We start from the raw sequence: 20,377 nt of genomic DNA on the forward strand, positions 1-20,377 counted from the left end.
CCTTCCTGGAGGCAGGCTCAATACATCCCCACTCCATGGAGGCTCAGTCAGGATGGGCACCTCCCCGTGGCCCTGTAGGGCCTCATCAGCCTCCTCAGCCCTTTCTGACTCCCCTGCAGCCTGTGACCAACCACAACCCCTGGATGCTGCTGTACTTCATCTCCTTCCTGCTCATCGTCAGCTTCTTTGTGCTCAACATGTTTGTGGGTGTCGTGGTGGAGAACTTCCACAAGTGCCGGCAGCACCAGGAGGCTGAAGAGGCGCGGCGGCGTGAGGAGAAGCGGCTGCGGCGCCTGGAGAAGAAGCGCCGGAGTGAGTGGGTGCCTGTGGAGGGCGTGGGCCACCCAGCTCTAGGCCCTTCTGCCTGGGCCTGACCCCAGCCTCCTGAGCCTTTGGAGCTGGAAGAGAACAAAAGATACAGCCCCTGTGCCCAGGGCTCAGCCACTTCTCCCAGCATCTTCCTGTCCAGGGGATCTGAGCCCCATCAGTGTCCACCCAGAGTCCAATGGCTGATGCCACTGCCACCCTGAGTGAGGCCGTTGGGGGTTCAGCCCAGGCATAGGGCAAAGGCAGAGCCTGGGTGCCCTGGGCCATGGGAAACCTGCCCTCCCTGCAGGCAGGCCCAGAGCTCCTGCCACAAGCTCATTTGGGGTAGGTGGAGAGAATGAATGTCCTGCCTTCTTTGTCACCCTTCCCCACAGTTTCTCTCATGGTGCTTTGGCTGGGTGGAGGAGATCTAACACTGATTCCAGGGCCTGGGGTGGATCAACATCTTCCTCTTTGCCCCCTCCTTTTCCTCCACCTTTCTGTCCTTTGTGCTCTGTGCCCTTTCCCTTGACCCCAACCCTCTGTCATCTGTGCCACTCCCCCTGCACCACCTGCAGAGGCCCAGCGGCTGCCCTACTATGCCACCTATTGTCACACCCGGCTGCTCATCCACTCCATGTGCACCAGCCACTACCTGGACATCTTCATCACCTTCATCATCTGCCTCAACGTGGTCACCATGTCCCTGGAGCACTACAATCAGCCCACGGTGAGCCCTGGTCTGCCTCCCAGCCCAAGGTTACAAGGTGAGGGTAGGGTTTCCGCAGGGCCCCACCCCAGGGATAGGGTGGGGAAGGGGTTAGCTGATAGCAGGATGTGAGCAGCCCCTCCATGCTGGGCTCTATGCTGGGCACTGCAGTGGGAGGAGGTGCCGGACAAGCTTGCCCTCAGGAAGCTCAGAGTCTGGAAGGGAACGGTCAGAGGGAAGGTGGGTCAGGGAGGCAGCATTTGGACTGTGGCTTGCACATGGGTGGCAATGACTGTGATGTGTTAAATATTGATTCTTTGCAAGGCACACTACATATATGAACTCTCTAATCCTCGCAGCAATCCTAAGGCTGGCAGGGGGAATCCCTTGTCTAGATTTTATAGGTGAAGAACCTGAGGGTTAGAGAGGTTAAATATGCTGCCCAAATTACTCAGCCATAGGTAGTGGAACCAGGTCTGGAACTTAGATTTGCATTCAAAGCCTACCATGTAGCCTCCTTTACTACCTGGGTATCTGGAGACTAGGCAAAAGGGTAGAAGGACCATTTCAGGCAAACACTGGGGGTGGGTGAGGATGACCATTTCCCAGCTTGTTGCAGACTGGGTATGTGAGGGGCATGTGAGGAGCAAGTGCATTCTAAAAACCCTGATGGAGTTGGAGGGGAAGAAGAGGGAAGCAGAGCTGCCAGGTGTGGAATTAATACCTTCTTTCAAATGATGGGAGAGGAATATTATGAATGCAGAAAAAAGAAGGATAACCATTGGCAGAATGAAACAATAATTATAGAACTTCCAAATTAACAGGAAAAGTGGAATATTAATAGCTTACATTTACCAAGTATTGTTCTGTTTCCAGCACTGAACTATTAGCTCATTTAATTTGCATACCAGCTTTCTAAGATGAAATGACTTACTCAAGATCATATGGTGAATATGGAGTGAGCACTAAGCCAGGATTCAAATGTAGGCAGTCTGGCTCAGTAGCTCTTCATTAATACCCTATATTGCCTCCAAAGGTACCAACTCGACCAGATACACATAAATAAGAAAAAGGAAACAGAAGGAATAGCAACATAAAATAAATAGTACACATTAAGATGGAAAGAATAAAAGCAGCATATAAATAATTACACTAAAAGTAAATGGACTAAATTCTCTCCTTAAAAGGCAGAGACTTTCTGAGTGGAGGAAGGTTGTGGAGCAGGTCATGTGCCCTGGATCATGCTTCTCTTTGTTCCTCCATAGTCCCTGGAGACAGCCCTCAAGTACTGCAACTATATGTTCACCACTGTCTTTGTGCTGGAGGCTGTGCTGAAGCTGGTGGCATTTGGTCTGAGGCGCTTCTTCAAGGACCGGTGAGTGGCCAGGCTGGATTAGGGCAGTAATAGGGTAGACTGCAGGATGAAGAAGCAGTCCTGACCCTTAGGGAAGCCTGGAGCAGCCTGAAGAGGGGAACCAGTAAGCATCTAGGCACTGATGGACAGGCACCCCAGCTACTGCTTATAGCTCTGAACAGGAAATGATTATGGTATCATCTGCTGGGTGTAGGGCATTCTACCTGGCCCTTCTTGGCTCATCTTTGGTAGGTTGTCTCTACCCTATGGGCAGAGCAGGGTCTGCCTCATGCTAATATTCCTTTTTGAAGGGAATAGTGAGTCTCAAAGAAGTTGATGGACTAGCCTAAGGCCAGACAGAGAGAGCAGCCAGCTCAAGATTAGACCTGGAAGTCACAGTCCATGCCTCCTCTCCTGTGGGAGGCCAGAGATATTTATTTAGCCCGATCAGCCCCTTGCTTGAGGGAGTGATGGCTATGGGGAGCAGAGAGGGGCCTGGACCCAGTGGCGTTAGGAGGGGCTAGTAAGGGAGGGCAGCCACACAGCCTAATGGGCCACAATAGAAGGGTCAGGACCTGGGAGGCTCCCCCCACTAAGGTGTGTCTGAACCAGAGGGATCCTCCTCATGCCCACTCCTGCCCTCCCATGCACGGCTGAGCAGATGGAACCAGCTGGACCTGGCCATTGTGCTACTGTCAGTCATGGGCATCACCCTGGAGGAGATCGAGATCAACGCGGCCCTGCCCATCAACCCCACCATCATCCGCATCATGAGGGTTCTGCGCATTGCCCGAGGTGAGGGGCAAGGGGTGGGACAGGGAATGGGGACAAGCAGGGGCGGGATGAGACTCCTCATTGCCTGATGAGAGCACACAGAAGTGGGATGGGGAGAGGTGGGGGCAGGAGTTTGCAGGCATGGTGGGCTCCTTGCTGAGCAGGGGTGAGCAGGAGCCGGGAGGCACGCAGCCAACACACACGCATGCACCCTCTGTGTGCACACACCTCCCCCAACACACAGACAGCTTTGCATAGCACACATGGATACACACTCCCACTTCCTTATAACGCCATGACCCATGGGGTCCAGTCTCAGAGTGTGATGCAAGGAACCCAGTCCAACTGGGAAGATGTGAAACACCTCCAGCTCCTCGCTGGCATTTCTCAAACACAGTGACTGGGACGCACGGTCTTCAGAGACCCTTCTCCCTCCCCTCAAGGTAGTTCGTACACTTCTTTTAAAAGCCTCCTGCCTCAGGGCGAGCCCAGGTGCCTCTTGCTTTTCTGCCTGCCAGAAACTCAGCGAGTGATGCCAGAGTCCTCTTTATCGAGAGGGGAAGAGAAAAGATGTGGCCACTCACACTGGTCCTTTGTGCCCATGACAGTTCATGGCACACTCATTCACACACTTCATAGACCTCAGTTCCCATGAGTATGCCCTATCCTCGGGGGCTTTTCTACAGAGACACCCACGCCTTGTGTCCACATGTTTTTCTGCATGCCCCACTCACCCTGTGGCTGCACCCACGTTCTTGTAATGTGGCATCTGAGAGCTGGACTCTGCTTGCACGTGCCTTCATGTTCTCTTCTCCTGAGTTTACACACGTGCACACATGCGTGCACACACACGTCCCCACCGGCCTGGGGCTGAGTGGGCAGGGCTGGGTCTCGCCTGCAGTGCTGAAGCTGTTGAAGATGGCCACAGGGATGCGGGCCCTGCTGGACACGGTGGTGCAAGCTTTGCCCCAGGTAAGAGCCACTCTTTCTGGCAGTCCTCCTAGGGGTCATCGGTGTCAGGCTGGGCCCTGGGGCATGAAGGCCCTGATTTCCCTTTTCCTCACATCTGCCAGAGCCAGGGCAGATGATGTCTCTGGGGATGCATTTTGAGCCAGGGGCTGAGAGGCAGGAAGGGTCCCTTTATGCCTCTTTCTTCCGGCTTCACCACGTGGTTGCCAGTGCCACTCTGTGTCCAGCTCTGTGCATGCACTGAAGGTCCACATTGTGGCCTTGGTTGCCCCCAGGCTGGTGGAGGGAGATGGATACTTCAGGGAAATGTGGGGAGGGACCTCTAGCATGCTCCAGAGAGAGAGAAGAGTGCCAGACACTCCCTGGGGAGATCAGGGAAGGCAGCCTAGGAAAGGGGACCTTTGAGCTTGACTTCCAAGGGTGGCTTGGCAGAAGGAGGTGGCAGTGTGGGTGGAGAAGTTCCGAGATGGCATTCCAGGAGGGGCAGCATGAGACCCTGACCCAGGTGGGGATCTGAGAAGTTAGGGAAGTTGCTCTACCCGCACCCTGTGGTTAGTGAAAGGGGAGATGTGATCAGGGCCACAGAGGGCATCTTTTTCATCCTCCTGGGAATTCTGCAATCCCAGTCCTTCCCTCCCCCGCTGTCTTGACTGCTTGAGGCTCCCCTTCCCCCTCCCCTCAGGGTGGCCTCTGCTCTCAGCCGAGCCTCAGGCACATTTATTTATTCATTATGACTCATCGAGTCATCAGGAACTTAAAATACAAGGCACAGATACTGCACATTAAAAACGAGGATACAAGATTAATGGCCCAGGGAAGGTGGAAGCAGAGCTAATTCTTTCGGGGACTGGGGCTAAGGACACGGGTGAGTTCTGTTCCTGAATTTGGTGTGAGCTTCCCAGCAGCCTCGGTATAAAGGGAAAGTGGCATGGTCTGGATGGAAAGCAAGGGCATTCATTCAGAGATGTGGTTTTTCCTAACATTAAATCCCTTCAGGGGACTTTGTCCCATGGGAGATGGGGGTGATGCTGGGCTGCAGGCTGTGCCGACAGGAAGTAGATTGGAGCCCCGGCTTGGGCCATAATGCTTGAGAGCAAAGCCTGGGCCCTGGACATGCAACTTAGCTTTTCGTGCCTCAGTTTCCTTGCCTGTGAAATGAGGATGGTGGTGAAGCATCACTCCCTCAAGTGCTTGTTTCAAAGGGTGGCGGTGAGGTGTCAGATGGTTAAAGCTTATGAAGCTCTTAAGAGGCCTGGTTCATGGGAAATGACATTTAAGAAGAGGCTGCTAGGGATGGGATGGCAGGTGTGTGGCTCGGCCTCCCTGGCCTCCTTGCTCCCACTCTCCTTCCCCATGCTCTGACCCCTGGGTGGTCCCATCATGACTCCCAAATCCATTGCAGAGCTAGCATGGGGCATGGCACGTGAAGATGTTCAGGACATCCCAGCCTCCAGCAGGAGACCCATGGTAGTCATTACAAGTGCATTAGCACTTCAGAAGAAGCATGTGCCAAGTGCCACTGGCCATGAAATGGTGCTTACCCCTCAAAATCCATTTGCTGTTGCTCATGTTGTTGTATGGACATTGGCCATTTCCTCGATACTATGTAAAGTGCTACGAAAATGGAAACTCCAGCCTCTTCCCACAAGGCTCTGCCCCAAGAAGAGGGAGGAGGCATCAGAGAAGGCTTCTCAGGGGAGGTGACCCATGGACTGGGCTTTGAGGGGTAGGGAGGAGGTATTTTCCAGGCAAAGACAGAGGGTCCTCCCTGCAGAGGGAAAATAATATGCCAAGGCACTGTGGGGCTGTTTTCTGTGTGGCTGGAGTGTGTGGGGTTGGAAGATCAGGCTGGGAGGGGGCCCCTGGGGGCCAGGTCACAGCACACCTTCAATGCCAGGGCAGCAAAATTGGGCTTTATCTTGCAGGCAGCAGGTGCCACAGGAGGGTTCTAGACAAGGAAGGCTGCAGCCAGAGCTGCTTTTGAGAAGGTGGCTCTGATGGCTGGGAGGAGAGTGGATTGGAGGGAGAGGCTGGAGGCAGGGAAGCTGGTGAGGAGGCTGCCGCAACCCTGCCGGCTCTGAGATGCTGACGGCAGGGAAGGGACAGATAGAAAAGCTGAAGGCAATCCTGGTTAAGAGATGAGGCCTGCCCCAGCCTGTGCAGGGCACAAAGCTGAATTCCTAGAGCCTCGACCACGCCAGATCCTTCTCAGCGGTCAGGGCCTTACAGTTGGCCTCACGGGCGCTCAGTAAGTGCTTGTTTTCTTAATGAAGGGAACATCATTTAATTAGTCAGACACTAGCAGCGTAGAACGGCTGGCTAGGAAACCCTGCTCTGGAGTGGAGCAGAGAAACTCGAGGAGTGGTGATTAACGGGGTTTACTTTTCAGCAGTTAATGTGAACGTCTTCTGAGGGTTCTAAGGCCTTCTGAAGGTTCTAAGAGATATTTCATTTCTAGGGCAAGAATGTGTTTGAGCCTTATCTTATCCATAGCATGAGTTAAAGGTGGTCTCCAGTGCATGGATAGATTTGAACTAGGTTTGGAATCTGGGACGCTTTCTCCCACAGGAGCTGTGGGACGGGGGTGGCTGGGTTTGCAGAGGCTTCTGGGGCCCATGGGCCTGTGTGATTCCTGCCTTCCCTCCTCTCTATGGCCAGGCCTCATGCTGGCCCAAGGAGGCAAATCTGACCTCATGCAGCTGTGTTCCTGCTCTTGAAGATTTCCCAGACCAGCAGATGACAGTGACAGGGACAAGTGCGTTTCGGTGGTTTCGTAGAGGAGCTAGTGTTAGTGCTGAGACCTCCTGCCTTCTCCCTTCCCTTCATTCATCCATCCATTCAACCTTGGTAGCCACGCAAGGCGTGTAGCATAGATTGTGTGCATGGACCGTGGGGCCAGCCTGCTGGGTTTGGACCCCTGTCCTACCAGTTACTAGCTGTGCGACTCTGGACAAGTGACGTCACTTCTCAGTCTGTCTCCTTCTTCTTCTGAAGAATGGGGATAAAAGATAGTTCATGGATTATTGTGAGGAGGAAGTGAGCTCAGGAACCTTAAATGCTGGAAATGGGGCAGCTTGTGGTAAAGGCGGCACAAGTGTTTTCTTGTTATTCTGAGCCCTGTGCTGGACCCAGCCTGCCCTCCAGGTCCTGTGGGGGTGGCAGACGTGGACACACAGCCTGGGGGAATGTTACAGCTGCTCTGACCCTCAGGCTGCCCACCCCCACTGCCCCAGCCTCCACCCTTCCCAGGCCTGGTGCGCCCCCACCCGCTTCCCAGCCCCACTCGGCCTCACCTGTCCTCCCGCAGGTGGGCAACCTGGGCCTCCTCTTCATGCTGCTCTTCTTCATCTATGCTGCTCTCGGGGTGGAGCTCTTCGGGAAGCTGGGTGAGTGACTCCCAGAGCAGGCCCGTGGTGGGGGGTGTAGCAGGGCTGCAGGATGAACTGGGGGCGGGGGGCGGGGGAGGCCTGAGACCCCTGAGCCCATCACATCAGGGTCTTTGTATTGGGGAGATGCCTACAGCAGGGCCCTCAGCTGTCTGGTCTCCCAGGGAAACTGCCCTCCCTACCCCAGTGTTGGTGCCTGTCCTGAGCCAGCGCCACCCCAGCAAGTGGAGTGGCCAGGGCAGGGGAGAGAGCAACAGAGCGCTCACTGAGCTCCGCCCTGCACCGGGATGGCTCCGGAAAGCAGGGTTCCCCGAGGGGCTGGCCCTCACCCCATTTCACCCTCTTTCTCAGAAACCCATTCTTCGGCGGGGGGCAGAGCCAGACTCACCCAAACCTGAGCCCCAGCTCATGTGCCATCTCCCCGAGCCTCAGTTTACCTGTGGGCTGGGCACAGTCTGCAGGCCCCTCCTAGGGTGTGATGAGGGTTCTGAGGCGAGGTGGGAGGCACCGGGTCAGGGTGAGCCCCGCAGGCGCTCCGCCATCGGGCAGGGCTGACCTCCTTCTTGCTTCCAGTCTGCAACGACGAGAACCCATGCGAGGGCATGAGCCGGCATGCCACCTTCGAGAACTTCGGCATGGCCTTCCTCACACTCTTCCAGGTCTCCACGGGTGACAACTGGAATGGGATCATGAAGGTATTCCTGGGCGGGCTGGGGTGGACAAATCAGCCAGGTGCTGGGACAGTGAGGATGCTGGTCCTGCTGCTCAGGGCTCTGCCCACCCAGGGCCCCACCACACATGGGAGGGGCATGCAGGGCACGGAGGAGTGGAGGGGCCTGCCCGGGACCAGCACAGTGGGGAGAGCTGAGCCAGAACAGGCCCCCTGTCTACACTGCCTCATCCCCCAGTGTTGCCTGGGATCAGGGCTCAGATTCTAGGGTAGACAACTCCACCCAGTTTCAGAGGGGACCTGGGGCCCAGGCAGGCCCGAAGGCCAGGGCCAGGCCCCCTAGTGATTGCTGCACTGACCAGGTCACCCGGCAGAGGCTCCCTGGCCTGGGCTGCAACCCGGGCTGGGCTGGGAAGGGCAGGGAGGGGCTCCCAGAGGACAGGGGTGAGGCCTCGGTTCTGGGGCCCTAGGGTGGAGAGGGCAGTGGTAGGCCTGTTCTGCCTCCCACTCCAACCCTGCAGAGCCCCCAGTGCCCCCAGCAAGGAGGCAGAAAGCTGGGGTGCTGGGAGAGGCAGCCAATCTCCTCGGCCCAGGGCGGGAAGCTGGTGGAATCTTCTTGGGCTTTGTGGTTGGGGGTTGAGTTGAGAAACCAGAAAGGAAGGACAGGGAGGCCCTGGTCCTGAATGCACCCTACTCCCCAGGGGCCCTTGAAGGAAGCCCCAGATGCCCCTTCTCAGGCCTGACTGTCCCGGGGAAGCAGGCCAGCTGTGGGGAGGGTGACATGGGCAGGAGCAAGAGAGGAGGAGAGGGCGCTGGGCCATCCGTCTGTCATCTGACAGATGGCGGCTGGGCCATCTGAAGCTGAGGCAGGCAGATGTTGCCACAAGGCAGAGTGGGGCAGGGCAGCCAGGGGCCATCTCGGGGGTTGAATCTCGGTCTTGCTGCCTCCGCGCATGGCCCTGGGCTGGCCTCTGCCTCCAGCAGCCTCTGGGATGTCCTCATCCTCATCCTCACCCTCACCGCCCTCCCTGCCACGCAGGACACGCTGCGGGACTGCACCCACGACGAGCGTAGCTGCCTGAGCAGCCTGCAGTTTGTGTCGCCGCTGTACTTCGTGAGCTTCGTGCTCACCGCGCAGTTTGTGCTCATCAATGTGGTGGTGGCTGTGCTCATGAAGCACCTGGACGACAGCAACAAGGAGGCACAGGAGGACGCCGAGATGGATGCCGAGCTCGAGCTGGAGATGGCCCACGGCCTGGGCCCCGGCCCGAGGCTGCCTACCGGCTCCCCGGGCGCCCCTGGCCGAGGGCCGGGAGGGGCGGGCGGCGGGGGCGACATCGAGGGCGGCTTGTGCCGGCGCTGCTACTCGCCTGCCCAGGTGGGCAGGGGCTGGAGAGGTGTGAGGGTCGCCAGAGGGGAGGCACTGCAGGGCCAGATGGGCAGCGGGGCCAGGGAGGCCTTGCACAGAGACCTCTGTCTTTCTGGGCCCCACCCTGCTCAGCTCCATAGAAGGGGTGACCCTGTGATGAGGGGGTCGGTCCCAGGCCATGGGCGCAGAGAACCAACCGGGAGGGCAGCTGTGTCCTGCCCACCCCGCAGCCCCGGGACCCGGCTGATAATCCCGCCTGTCCCCACCCCGTCCCCGTCCGCCTAGGAGAACCTGTGGCTGGACAGCGTCTCTTTAATCATCAAGGACTCCTTGGAGGGGGAGCTGACCATCATCGACAACCTGTCGGGCTCCATCTTCCACCACTACTCGTCACCCGCCGGCTGCAAGAAGTGTCACCACGACAAGCAAGAGGTAATGGCAGCCTGGGAGGCAAGGCCCCTTGTGGCAGGGGCAGCACGAAACCTGGTGGGGGGCCTGCCCGAGGGCAGAGCCTGGCTCTGGGCCGTAGAGACCAGGCTGGGTCAACGTGGGCACACGTAGCTTCCATGGCTGGGGCAGATTGGCTCCCTGAGCCAGGGCCAGGTGTGGGCCTGTGGTGTGGTGGCCACAGCTGCCGACCCCAGCACCGTGCCGCACACAGTAGGTGCTTGGGTAGGGCAGCTGCCCCACCTTGTGTGCTGCAGGTGCCAGGCAGGGAGCCTGTGTGTCACTTGCAGGACAGCTTGCCTTTTCTGTGACGTGAGGGGTCATCTGCCCGCTCTTCCCCCAGGGCATCATCCTGGCACTCAATCTCCTCCAGGTGCCCTGTCCTGGCCTCCAGCTCGGGGCTTAGGCTCACCCAGCTCAAGGGTTCCCATGGGCCTGCCTCCAGTGCAGGCGCAGTTAGCCCCCTCCCCTCTCCCCAGCAGTGTGGGCCCCTGAGCTCTCCCTGGGGTGTTCGAGCCCCCAGAGTGGCTCCAGCCTCAGGTGGCTGCAGGGCCGGTCCCCAGGAACCATCAGCAGGAGCTGGAGGTCTGGGCTGCCCCACATCCCTGCCCTGTGGTGGCTGCAGATTCTCCAGTGTCTCTGGGCCCCGCAGTGTCCCCTGCCTGTGACGCGCTGTGCAGGTCATCCACATGGGGCCATAGATGAGTCAAGTCCAGCCCAGTCTTGACGGGCACTTGTTCTGGGGGCAAGCAGACAGCTGTGGAGTTCACAGCCCACGGCAACTCACCTCCCCTCAGGTCCAGGTAGCAAGATGGGCCACTCAGGGCTGGCTTCCACTGGAGGCGGCCACTGTGTCACCATCGCATGTCACCCAGGCTGGGCGCCTGCACAGGATGGACACATCATCCGTGTCCAGCAGGTGTCTGGACCTTTCTGACCACTGCTCGGCCTCTCTTCAGAGCCTCAGGCCTGTGGCTGCACGCCCCAGGACCCAGGTCTGCCCATCCCAAACCTGGGTGACCCGAGGCCACCCCCTCTTCCTGCAGGTGCAGCTGGCTGAGACGGAAGCCTTCTCCCTGAACTCAGACAGGTCCTCGTCCATCCTGCTGGGCGATGACCTGAGTCTCGAGGACCCCACAGCCTGCCCACCTGGCCCCAGAGACAGCAAGGTCAGCTCCCCTGGCGACTCCTGAGCAGGCGGGTCTGTCCTCGAAGCCTGGCCCCTGCCCACCCAGGCAGGACCCCCCTGTCTTTCCAGTCTACCATGTAAACGGCACCCACTGTGTGCTAGACCTTCATCTCCTGTTGGACAGATGAGGGCAGTAGGGCTCAGAGAGGTGGAGTGATTTGCCTGAGGTCACACAGCCACAAGCCCAGTCAGCACTCCAACCTGGCACCCAGCAGCACTGGCTGCTTCTTGTTGCTTTGAGTATTTTTTGGTCCATTCCACGGGGGTCATCCCCGGCCGGCGGGGCTGTGAGGCTGAAGCGAACGGGAGGGTCGCATCAGGCACAAGCACCTACTATGTGCAGGCGCTGTGCCCGTGCCAGCTGTTTGTCTGCCCCACGGCTCTGTGCAGCAGGGATGATTTGTCCCCACTTCACACGTGAGGAAATGGGGGTTCCAAGATGTGGGGTGGTGCTCACATCACACAGCCAGGAATGACACAGCAGGAAGCCACCCCTGAGGCTGGACTCCAAACCTCTGCACCCCAGGGGGTCAGTCTGAGGAGGCCTGCAGGCCAGGAAGGGGCTCTTGCTGATCCTGCAGTCTTAGGGGGTGAGACCTCAAGACCCGGGCTCCTGATCTCAAGGTCAAAGTGGTCCTGCCCTGCTGGGGGTGGGGGGTGTAAGGGACAGCTGGGGGATACTCTGGGCTTGGCACCTCTGCCCCCTAGGCTGGCCCTCCATCTGCTCAGAGTAGGCTGTGGGGCCAGTTCTTCCTGTCCCTTCTATGTCATTTTGGTCCCCTCCCTGATTGGTAACAGTTGCTGCAGCTCCCCATACCCCCACACTGCTCTCCTACAAAGGATATCAGGGTGCACAGTTTCTGGGACTCAGTTGGACTTGGGCAGGGTGAAGCCTTTTGTGCCAGACTCAGCAAGTCATCGGAGGTCGGGGTGGCACGACTTCATCTGCCTTGGAGGGGGCATTAAAGCGGCTGTTCTGGGAAGGGGTCGCTCTGGGCTGCAGGGCTGAGGAATGTGGGGGCCAGGAAATGCCTAGGAAGGAAGGCGTTACTCTCCTTGGATGCAGAAACAGGCTCAGCAAAGGGAAGGGACCCACCCCAGGTCATGCTCACGGGACACTCGTGTGGCCACTCAGCCTGTCTTCTGATGCCTTCGCCAGCCTTGACCTGGCTTCTTCGCTGGGCCAGGGTCTGTACCAGGGGAAGTCACTAACTGCCTGGGGCATCCAGTGGGCGTTAGGAGGTAGATTCCTTTCACGGGATTTTGGAAGGTGGTCAGGTAGAGGAGGTGAGAGGAAGGTCAGACTAGCCATGAGGGTAGCCTAGTTAAGCAAGGGGCCGTGGAGCAGGTCATCAGGGTCCCTTCATGAGCTGTCCCCCTTCCCAGTCCTGCCCCATCCTACCTCCCTTTCCTTGCAGGGTGAGCTGGACCCACCTGAGCCCATGCATGTGGGAGACCTGGGCGAATGCTTCTTCCCCTTGTCCTCTACGGCCGTCTCACCGGATCCAGAGAACTTCCTGTGTGAGATGGAGGAGATCCCATTCAGCCCTGTCCGGTCCTGGCTGAAACATGACAGCAGTCAAGGTGAGGGGTGGGAGCCCTGCCAGCTCCCCACAGCCCTCATCTTGAGCATCTGCTTCAGAGGGAGATGGCTGAGTTTTTTCCTTAGTATTTTTATCCAGATTATTACATTTAGTCCAGAAAGAACCAGATGGATATCTGACAATGAGAGATAGACTCTCAGGCCTGATATAACAATGATAAAAGATCAAGAGCCAAATAGCACAAAAAGATGAGGTAATTATAACAAAAACCTAAGCATCTAAAGGAAGCTTCATGCTGAGCTTCCTAGGAGCCATGGTGAAAAGGGAAAGAGGTGGGTACACATGGCTCTCATTATCAAGCAGAAGGAAAGCTGCCAGATTATTGTGGTGTTTTTCTAGAGCTGAATTTGAGAGGTGTGTAGCCCACAGATCTTCATATACACAGGGATGTTAAACATAGGAAAGCCTGGTGTCTTCAATAGCCCTTTTGCGAATTCCTGATACTTATCCTTCAGCCCTACCTGCAGTGTTCTGTTTATGCTTTGGGCCCGTGGCTGGGCTCTGGGCACAGGGCCAGGGGACTAAGCTGGCCTGCCATCATGGGCTCATCTTTGTTGTGGTCCTCATGGAGCGTGGCAGGAACCTGGTTTCACAGCACTGGCTGTGGAGGGAGGCAGAGAGATGAGGAGCCCAGCAGAAGAGGGATGCCCAAGACTCTGAGCCCACCCCAAGTACCCTTTGGGGACGCCTCCCAGGAGCCACGAGTGGGGTGACTTTCCTGGTCACCCTCCCTAAAGCTGATGGGCTCTCAGCTGGCCAGGGTGGCTGAGGTGCCAAGATCCCAGACTTCCCAAAGCAGAATTCAGGGCATAGGGCTGACCCGAGAGCCATTCTGGTGGAATGCAATCTCATTCCCTTTAGCCAACCATTTATTTACGTTTTCCTTAAATGGTAAGATGGTATGGCATAGGAACCCCAGCCGGGACATTCAGACTGTCCAGCCGTCTTGGGTACATTTTTTCATTATCTCACCCTCAACCTGCAAGGTGTGGAGGGGACTGTGGGCAGAGGCTGCTGCTACCCCCCACGCCCCCCACACCCAGACCTGCCCCAGCCTTCAGACCCCCCACCCCTGTCCCTGCCCCTCACCATGTGCAGCCAACCAGGCCAGACTGACCTGCCATCCAGTGCAGTGCCTGACCCGGGGCTGGGATGCCCCAACCTACCTGCTGTCCCACAGTGGCCCCCAGGCCTGGCCAGGCCCCATGGTGGGGTCAGGACCTGGAGGTGACTGATCCTAGTGAACACCTGCTGTGTACTTGGTGCTGAGCTGGGAGCTTCAAGCTGTTTCTTCTCCATAATTATGCCCCTCAAGATGGCATCTTGTTCCCTTTTGCAGAGGAAGAGACCTAGGCTTGAACCCGGGTCTGCTTGCCTCCAAAAGCTGTGTCTTTGCCCAGGGCCCCCGCCCCCTGGAATCAAAAGGGCTGGTTCAGGATTTCTCTCTTGCTCTTCTTGGGGAAACAAAGGCTTAGAGGGGTGGACTTGCCCACGGTCTCACAGTCAGTTTATTAGGTGGCCCCTCCCTGCTGGCCCAGTGAGATTGGTGCTCAATGCCACCTTCCAGGGGCTGCCCCCTGGCCTGAGCGTGCTTCCTCAGCTGTGTCTCCTCCTTTCCCAGCAGCACCCCCAAGTCCCTTCTCCCCGGACGCCTCCAGCCCTCTCCTGCCCATGCCAGCCGAGTTCTTCCACCCTGCAGTGTCTGCCAGCCAGAAAGGCCCAGAAAAGGGCACCGGCACTGGAACCCTCCCCAAGATTGCGCTGCAGGGCTCCTGGGCATCTCTGCGGTCACCAAGGGTCAACTGTACCCTCTTCCGGCAGGTACCGACACCTCCCAGGCCCCAGAGCACTGGTCTGTGGGCAAGGGGCAGGATCTAAGCCAGGCCTGGAAGTCCAAGGGACTGGGATGGGAAGGACCCAACCAAAGGCCCAGGGCACCACCGTGCAAGGGGGTTTGGGAACGCTGCGGTGACACTGAGACTGGAGGGGGAGGTGGCACTGGGGTGGATGGAGTGGGCAGGGCTGGGTCCTGGGGACAGCAGAGTGTGGGGAGGACCCCGAGGGGGGTCTGGAAGAGGCCTGTGATCCCTAGCTTGAGGGGAGGGGAGGAGGAGGAGTACTGGAGGTTTTGCAGGGTGGCAGGGTGCTGGCAGTGGGGAGGACACCCTGGGTGCTCTGGGTGGGTGTGAGTGGGGGCTTGATTACTAGGAATGGAGGTAGGAGAGTGGGTCTGGTGGATGAGAAGCCTCGGGCTGCAGGGTCCCCCGTTCCGGATTGGCCAGGGCCACAGCCCTCCTACCCACGGGCACACAGAGGTCTGAAGCACTGAGGGCTCCCTTGTGGGGGTGGGGAAATGGGGCCGTGCCGGCTCCCACAGTGCAGTGAGTGCGGTTGATTCATTGGGTGACTGTCTGACCCGTCACACCAGGCTCTGTGCTCTGGCGGGCAGGACACAAACTCCCTGCCTGCTGGGCTCACTGTTTAGTGCTGAGAGTGAGCTGCGGGGGTGCAAGAGGGGTGATAACCAAAGTAAATGTCTGCAGAGTAAAGTCTCCTCCATGGTGGACACGCAGGGAGAACAGCTCCTGGGGAGGGGCTGGAGGTGGGGGGCCCCGGGGTTGGGAGGTGGGGGCTGGGCAGCTGGGAGGTGGGGGTCCCTGGGACTGGGAGGTGGGAGCTGGGCGGCTGGGAGGTGGGGGGGCTCTGGGGCTGGGAGATGGGGGGCTCTGGGGCTGGGAGGTGGGAGGTCCCCGGGGCCGGGAGGTGGGGGCCAGGGGCCGGAGCAAGTGGGAGGGACCGGAACCAGTGGGAGCAGCCAGGGCTGGGGCCGCCTCAGACCATGGGGGGTGCGGTGGGGGTGCCACGTGCCCTGGGGCAGGGCGGTGGGCCCAGGGCTTCCCGTTGGAGTGAGCCTGGAGCCTTCTGTGAAGGGCGGGGCCGGGTCTGACCTGGGTTTGAGGGGGATACTAGCTCCTCTCGGGGGACCTCTCGGGGCAGGTGGAGGCCCTGCAGTGACTGCCGCCTAAGCTGGACGTGCGGCGGGGAGAAGCCCTGCTCTGAAGGGAGCTCCTGGAATGGGGGCTGCCTCCTGCCTGCTGTGCCGGGGAGGGGGGCGTCCAGGTTGCTGGGGTGGGGGCCGACACAGGCGGCCTCCACCGCTCCCACCTCCCCCCAGGCCACCGGGAGCGACACGTCGCTGGACGCCAGCCCCAGCAGCTCCGCGGGCAGCCTGCAGACCACGCTCGAGGACAGCCTGACCCTGAGCGACAGCCCCCGGCGCGCCCTGGGGCCGCCCGCACCTGCTCCAGGACCCCGGGCCGGCCTGTCCCCCGCCGCTCGCCGCCGCCTGAGCCTGCGAGGCCGGGGCCTGTTCAGCCTGCGGGGGCTGCGGGCGCATCAGCGCAGCCACAGCAGCGGGGGCTCCACCAGCCCGGGCTGCACCCACCACGACTCCATGGACCCCTCGGACGAGGAGGGCCGCGGTGGCGCGGGCGGCGGGGGCGCGGGCAGCGAGCACTCGGAGACCCTCAGCAGCCTCTCGCTCACCTCCCTCTTCTGCCCGCCGCCCCCGCTGCCGCCCCCCGGCCTCACGCCCGCCAGGAAGTTCAGCAGCACCAGCAGCCTGGCCGCCCCCGGCCGCCCCCACGCCGCCGCCCTGGCCCACGGCCTGGCCCGGAGCCCCTCGTGGGCTGCGGACCGCAGCAAGGACCCCCCGGGCCGGGCACCGCTGCCCATGGGCCTGGGCCCCTTGGCGCCCCCGCCGCAACCGCTCCCCGGAGAGCTGGAGCCGGGAGACGCCGCCAGCAAGAGGAAGAGATGAGGGTCGCAGGGGCCCCCGGCCGCCCACCGCCCGCCCCGTCTCACCTTCTTTACCTCAGGAGCCAGGAGCAGACAGCAATACTTCGTCCACACCTGGGATCGCGCAGGGCCCGCAGGGCACAGGCACCCGACAGCCGGGCTGAGCGGAGTCTGGGTTAGCCAGGCCTGCGTGGCCCATGGTGGCCCTTCCAGTGCGTATACATATATATATACATATATATATGCAGATATATATATATATATATGTATATACACACACACATAGACATATATATATATTTATTTTTTTTACTGAGAGCTTATGACTTCCAGAAAGTGCTAAAGGTGGGAGGTGGGCCAGGGCCTGGACGGGGCTTTTGTCTGACGCTCTGGGATTCTGGCCAGACCCACCCCAGGGCACATGTCCTGCCGGGGCATCCCAGCTGTGTTTTCTGATGTGTCCTCCCTGGTTAAGAGTAGCCTGGAGAGGACCCTCAGGCCTCTGAGGGCACCAGGCCCTGGACAAGAGGTGCAATTCAGGGTGTGTGTGTGTTTTTTCCTTTAAAGAAGAAACGCTGCTAAGATCCCACGTGGCTCCCACGTGTCGGGGTGTCTGTCCTGTCATCCTGACTGTCTCGTTATTGTGAAATCTTTTGTAGACACCCCAGAGCACACACATCCCCTTAGTCCACCGGTTAGATGTGTCTCTTTAGAAAAATCAGGGGTGAGTAGCTGTGTTTCCTCAGGACCGGGGTGGGGGATGGAGGGCAGCTCCAAGGCTGAGCTGGGGCTCTGGCCCCAGGGGAGGCCCCCAGCTCCTGAGTACTTCTGAGGGGGTGGGTTCCACCCCCAGGAGGGAGGGGGTGGGTGGGGCAGGAGTGGAGGCAGCCTGCGGAGGAAGGGTGCAGGAGACTGAGCTGGCCGTGGCTTGCTTGGAGGGGGCCAGGGTACCCGCCTGGTCTCAGCTGGCTCCAGCTGCCCTGCAGGTGCCCCTGGGCTCAGGCAGTTAGTTGTTCAGTCACTTAATGCCTTTTATCCCCAATATGGGCGCTGAGCTGTGGCTGTTCCTGGACACTGTGCTGTCCCCGTCCTGAGCAACTATGCCCCCGCCCCAGTAGGTTCAAGGCAAAGCAGCTCTGACCAAATTCTAGGCAGGGGTGGGGGCACCTGCCTGGGCCCTGGGTCCAGCCGCATCCCCATGCCCAGCCTTTCGCGTCACCTGGAGGCCACATCCTCCCACCCCTCCTGCCAGCCCCTGTCTCTCCTCCCTGCTGCCCCTAACTGCAGGTCAGCTTTCACTATAGCAGTGCTTCCCAAACGGGTTCTAGACGGGGGTGTTTGATTTGAAGAGTTACGCATTTATTTCACTATTTATTGGGAAAAAAAATACATTGAACCCGTGATTTCACAGACATTTTGCTTAGGTCAAGGCTGCTTTTTAAAAAGGGAGTGACTTTCATGAAGTCAGTTTGAAGAAGGAGATTGGGAGCATGTTGGTGGCAGTGATCTGGAGAGGCTGCAGAGGCCACGAGTTTGGAGATGCTGTACTTCAGCAATAACTTTGCCTTTGCTAAGACCCCCTCCGAGGGCTTCAGGGGGGCCTGCCGAGGGGGGGCCTTGTCCTTGTTCCCAAACTCTGACTTGGAAGAACTCAGCTTGTGGGCGGGCTGGTGAGGGTGTGGGGTGCACCCTTCCCTTTTGGGCTGAGGGAGAGGGGGCTGGGAGGGGTTGTCAAGCCCACCTAGGAAACTGAGCCCCGGAGAGGGGAAGTGGCCAGCCCAGGGTCCTTCAGGGCCCTGGCAACAAAGAAGCTGGGGTGGCGTGGAGGGCCTCACTCCACACCCTAGAGCTGTGATGCTGAGCAAGGTGCCTGTGGCGGGACGAACTGCCTGGTCCTCCCTGGGGGCAGGTAGACCTGCGGGGATGGCTGGGTCCAAGCCCAACGCTGCCCGCTTCAGAGAGCCTTGGCCCTGCCTTGCTTTCCATGGAGGTGGTTTTATGTGGAACGAGGTACCTTGTCTGAGGAAGAAGTGGGGCTGGGCAGGCTTGACTGCTCCTGGCTGACCCTGAGCGCTCGCAGTTGGAGGGAGGCAGACAGACTTGACTTTTTGCAAGTCCGCGTGTTGCTGGAGGGACATGTGTATTGGAGCCCAGAAGAGGGGCTGTGTGGCCTGGGAAGACCATGTGGAAGGTTGGGCTTCAAGTTGACGGGATCAGACACCAGTCAAGCAGCCTTGGGTCATCTTGTGACTCCGCTGAGCAGCCTTTCCTGCTGTCACATGGGTTCAGAGCAGCTGAGCAGGGAACACATCCGAGGCAGGTCTGACGTGAAACCTCCCCTTACCCTGAACCGTGTGACTCTGGAACAAGCCGACACCTCGGGGCGGGTGTTCTAGGCAAAGGGATGGGCACAAGCGAAGGCTCCAGGGCCCACAGAGCAGGGCGTGTGGAGAAGGTGGAAGAGCTGAGCTCAGAGGCAGAGAAGCTCCTTGCAGGGAGCAGTGGGAGATGGCCTGGCCGATCCCAGGCTCCTGGAGGCCCCACCTGCCGATCCCAGGCACTTGACCTTGTTCCTATGGGTGACAGAGATGAGAACCAGGGAAACTGTTATCCATTGGCCAGGACAAGTCAACATGGGTGAGGGTTGGGCAAAGGGCCCTTCCTTCCTCCCCAACCGTGTGGTCTGGGGCCATGGCCTCAGCCTTGTGTCTATCACAAAAGCACAAATTTGCCCTAACCCACATGGGCCTGGCTGTGGGGAAAGTGGGGACCCAGGTCCCTGAGCTGTCTCTGCTGGGCTCCGTACAGCAGTGGTGGGCAGGCACCTTGGCATCTGTGCAGAGACGGCCCAGTCTGGGCAAACCCTCTTCTTCTCCCCTGCTCTACCTTCTCCTGCACCGGGCAGCCCCTTAAAAGAGGACAAAGTGTGTAAAGCCCATCTGCCTGTCTTCCCCCAAATCCTCAGCTCAGAGCCTTCTGCTTCCAGGGCCAACCCCAGCCCCGTTTGCTGCGTTGTGTAAGGGCTTGGGGTCTTAGAAGCTGCTCTTTAGCCCAGATACACATACTCTTTTTTGTCTTTGTGCAATAATCAGTGTTCCTGGCAGAGCCTGGGCCAAGCTGCAGCCTACTGAGGAGGCAGAGGCCACCTCCTCCAGGAAGCCCTCTGCCTGGGCCGCCGCCGTGACTCTAGCACTCTCAGTCGCTGTACGGTTTCTATGGTGTGAATGAACTTCCCTCCTAGTTGCTGATGGCGCTGGTACCTGCTGGCCCAGATTGCCCGGGTGTAGAGAAACCAAGCGGCAGCCACCACCAGTGTTGTTTTGAATAAAAGCCCAGAAGCCTATTTAAGAATTTCTCCGTGTGTCTCTGCTGTTCTTTCCCCAGCGGGGTGGGTATCAAGCTGAGGCTTCTCTCAAGGGAGGGGTGGCAGTGTCTCCTCCCCCATTTTCAGGCATGGGGCCTGGGGCATCGGGGACCTAGAACAATGCTCATGGCAGGGTGCTCTCATGGCTGCTGGGTGGCTGGGGGCCTGGTTCCCACACTCTTCTGCTGTGGCTGAGGTGCTGGACCCGGGCGAGAGGATCACGTGGGAAGAATAATCTACTCACCCTTTGGCACTATTTCTTTTTCTTTCTTTCTTTCTTTTTTTTTTTTTTTTTGAGATGGAGTCTCGCTCTGTTGCCCAGGCTCGAGTGCAGTGGCAAGATCTTGGCTCACTGCAAGGATCAAGCGATTCTCCCGCTTCAGCCTCCTGAGTAGCTGGGATTACAGGTGCCTGCTATCATGCCTGGCTAAGTTTTGT

The 20,377-nt window shown here is 58.9% G+C and overlaps 1 protein-coding gene across 1 annotated transcript in view; it reads left to right on the forward strand.

Annotated features, from left to right (window-relative positions):
• The window catches only part of CACNA1I (calcium voltage-gated channel subunit alpha1 I), a 38,379-nt gene extending 18,441 nt beyond the window's left edge, over positions 1-19,938 (forward strand). The window contains exons 18-30 of the mRNA XM_054543484.2: positions 120-312; positions 885-1,036; positions 2,281-2,390; positions 3,031-3,164; positions 4,045-4,115; positions 7,420-7,498; positions 8,072-8,193; positions 9,208-9,546; positions 9,823-9,969; positions 11,031-11,153; positions 12,592-12,757; positions 14,399-14,598; positions 15,953-19,938. Coding sequence (XP_054399459.2) covers positions 120-312; positions 885-1,036; positions 2,281-2,390; positions 3,031-3,164; positions 4,045-4,115; positions 7,420-7,498; positions 8,072-8,193; positions 9,208-9,546; positions 9,823-9,969; positions 11,031-11,153; positions 12,592-12,757; positions 14,399-14,598; positions 15,953-16,597 — 2,481 coding nt within the window. The 3' untranslated portion in view covers positions 16,598-19,938. The remainder of the gene's footprint in view (positions 1-119; positions 313-884; positions 1,037-2,280; positions 2,391-3,030; positions 3,165-4,044; positions 4,116-7,419; positions 7,499-8,071; positions 8,194-9,207; positions 9,547-9,822; positions 9,970-11,030; positions 11,154-12,591; positions 12,758-14,398; positions 14,599-15,952) is intronic.
• The last annotated feature ends 439 nt before the right edge of the window (positions 19,939-20,377 follow it).

The sequence above is a fragment of the Pongo abelii genome, chromosome 23 (assembly GCF_028885655.2).
Source record: "Pongo abelii isolate AG06213 chromosome 23, NHGRI_mPonAbe1-v2.0_pri, whole genome shotgun sequence".
NCBI classification, from domain to species: domain Eukaryota; kingdom Metazoa; phylum Chordata; class Mammalia; order Primates; family Hominidae; genus Pongo; species Pongo abelii.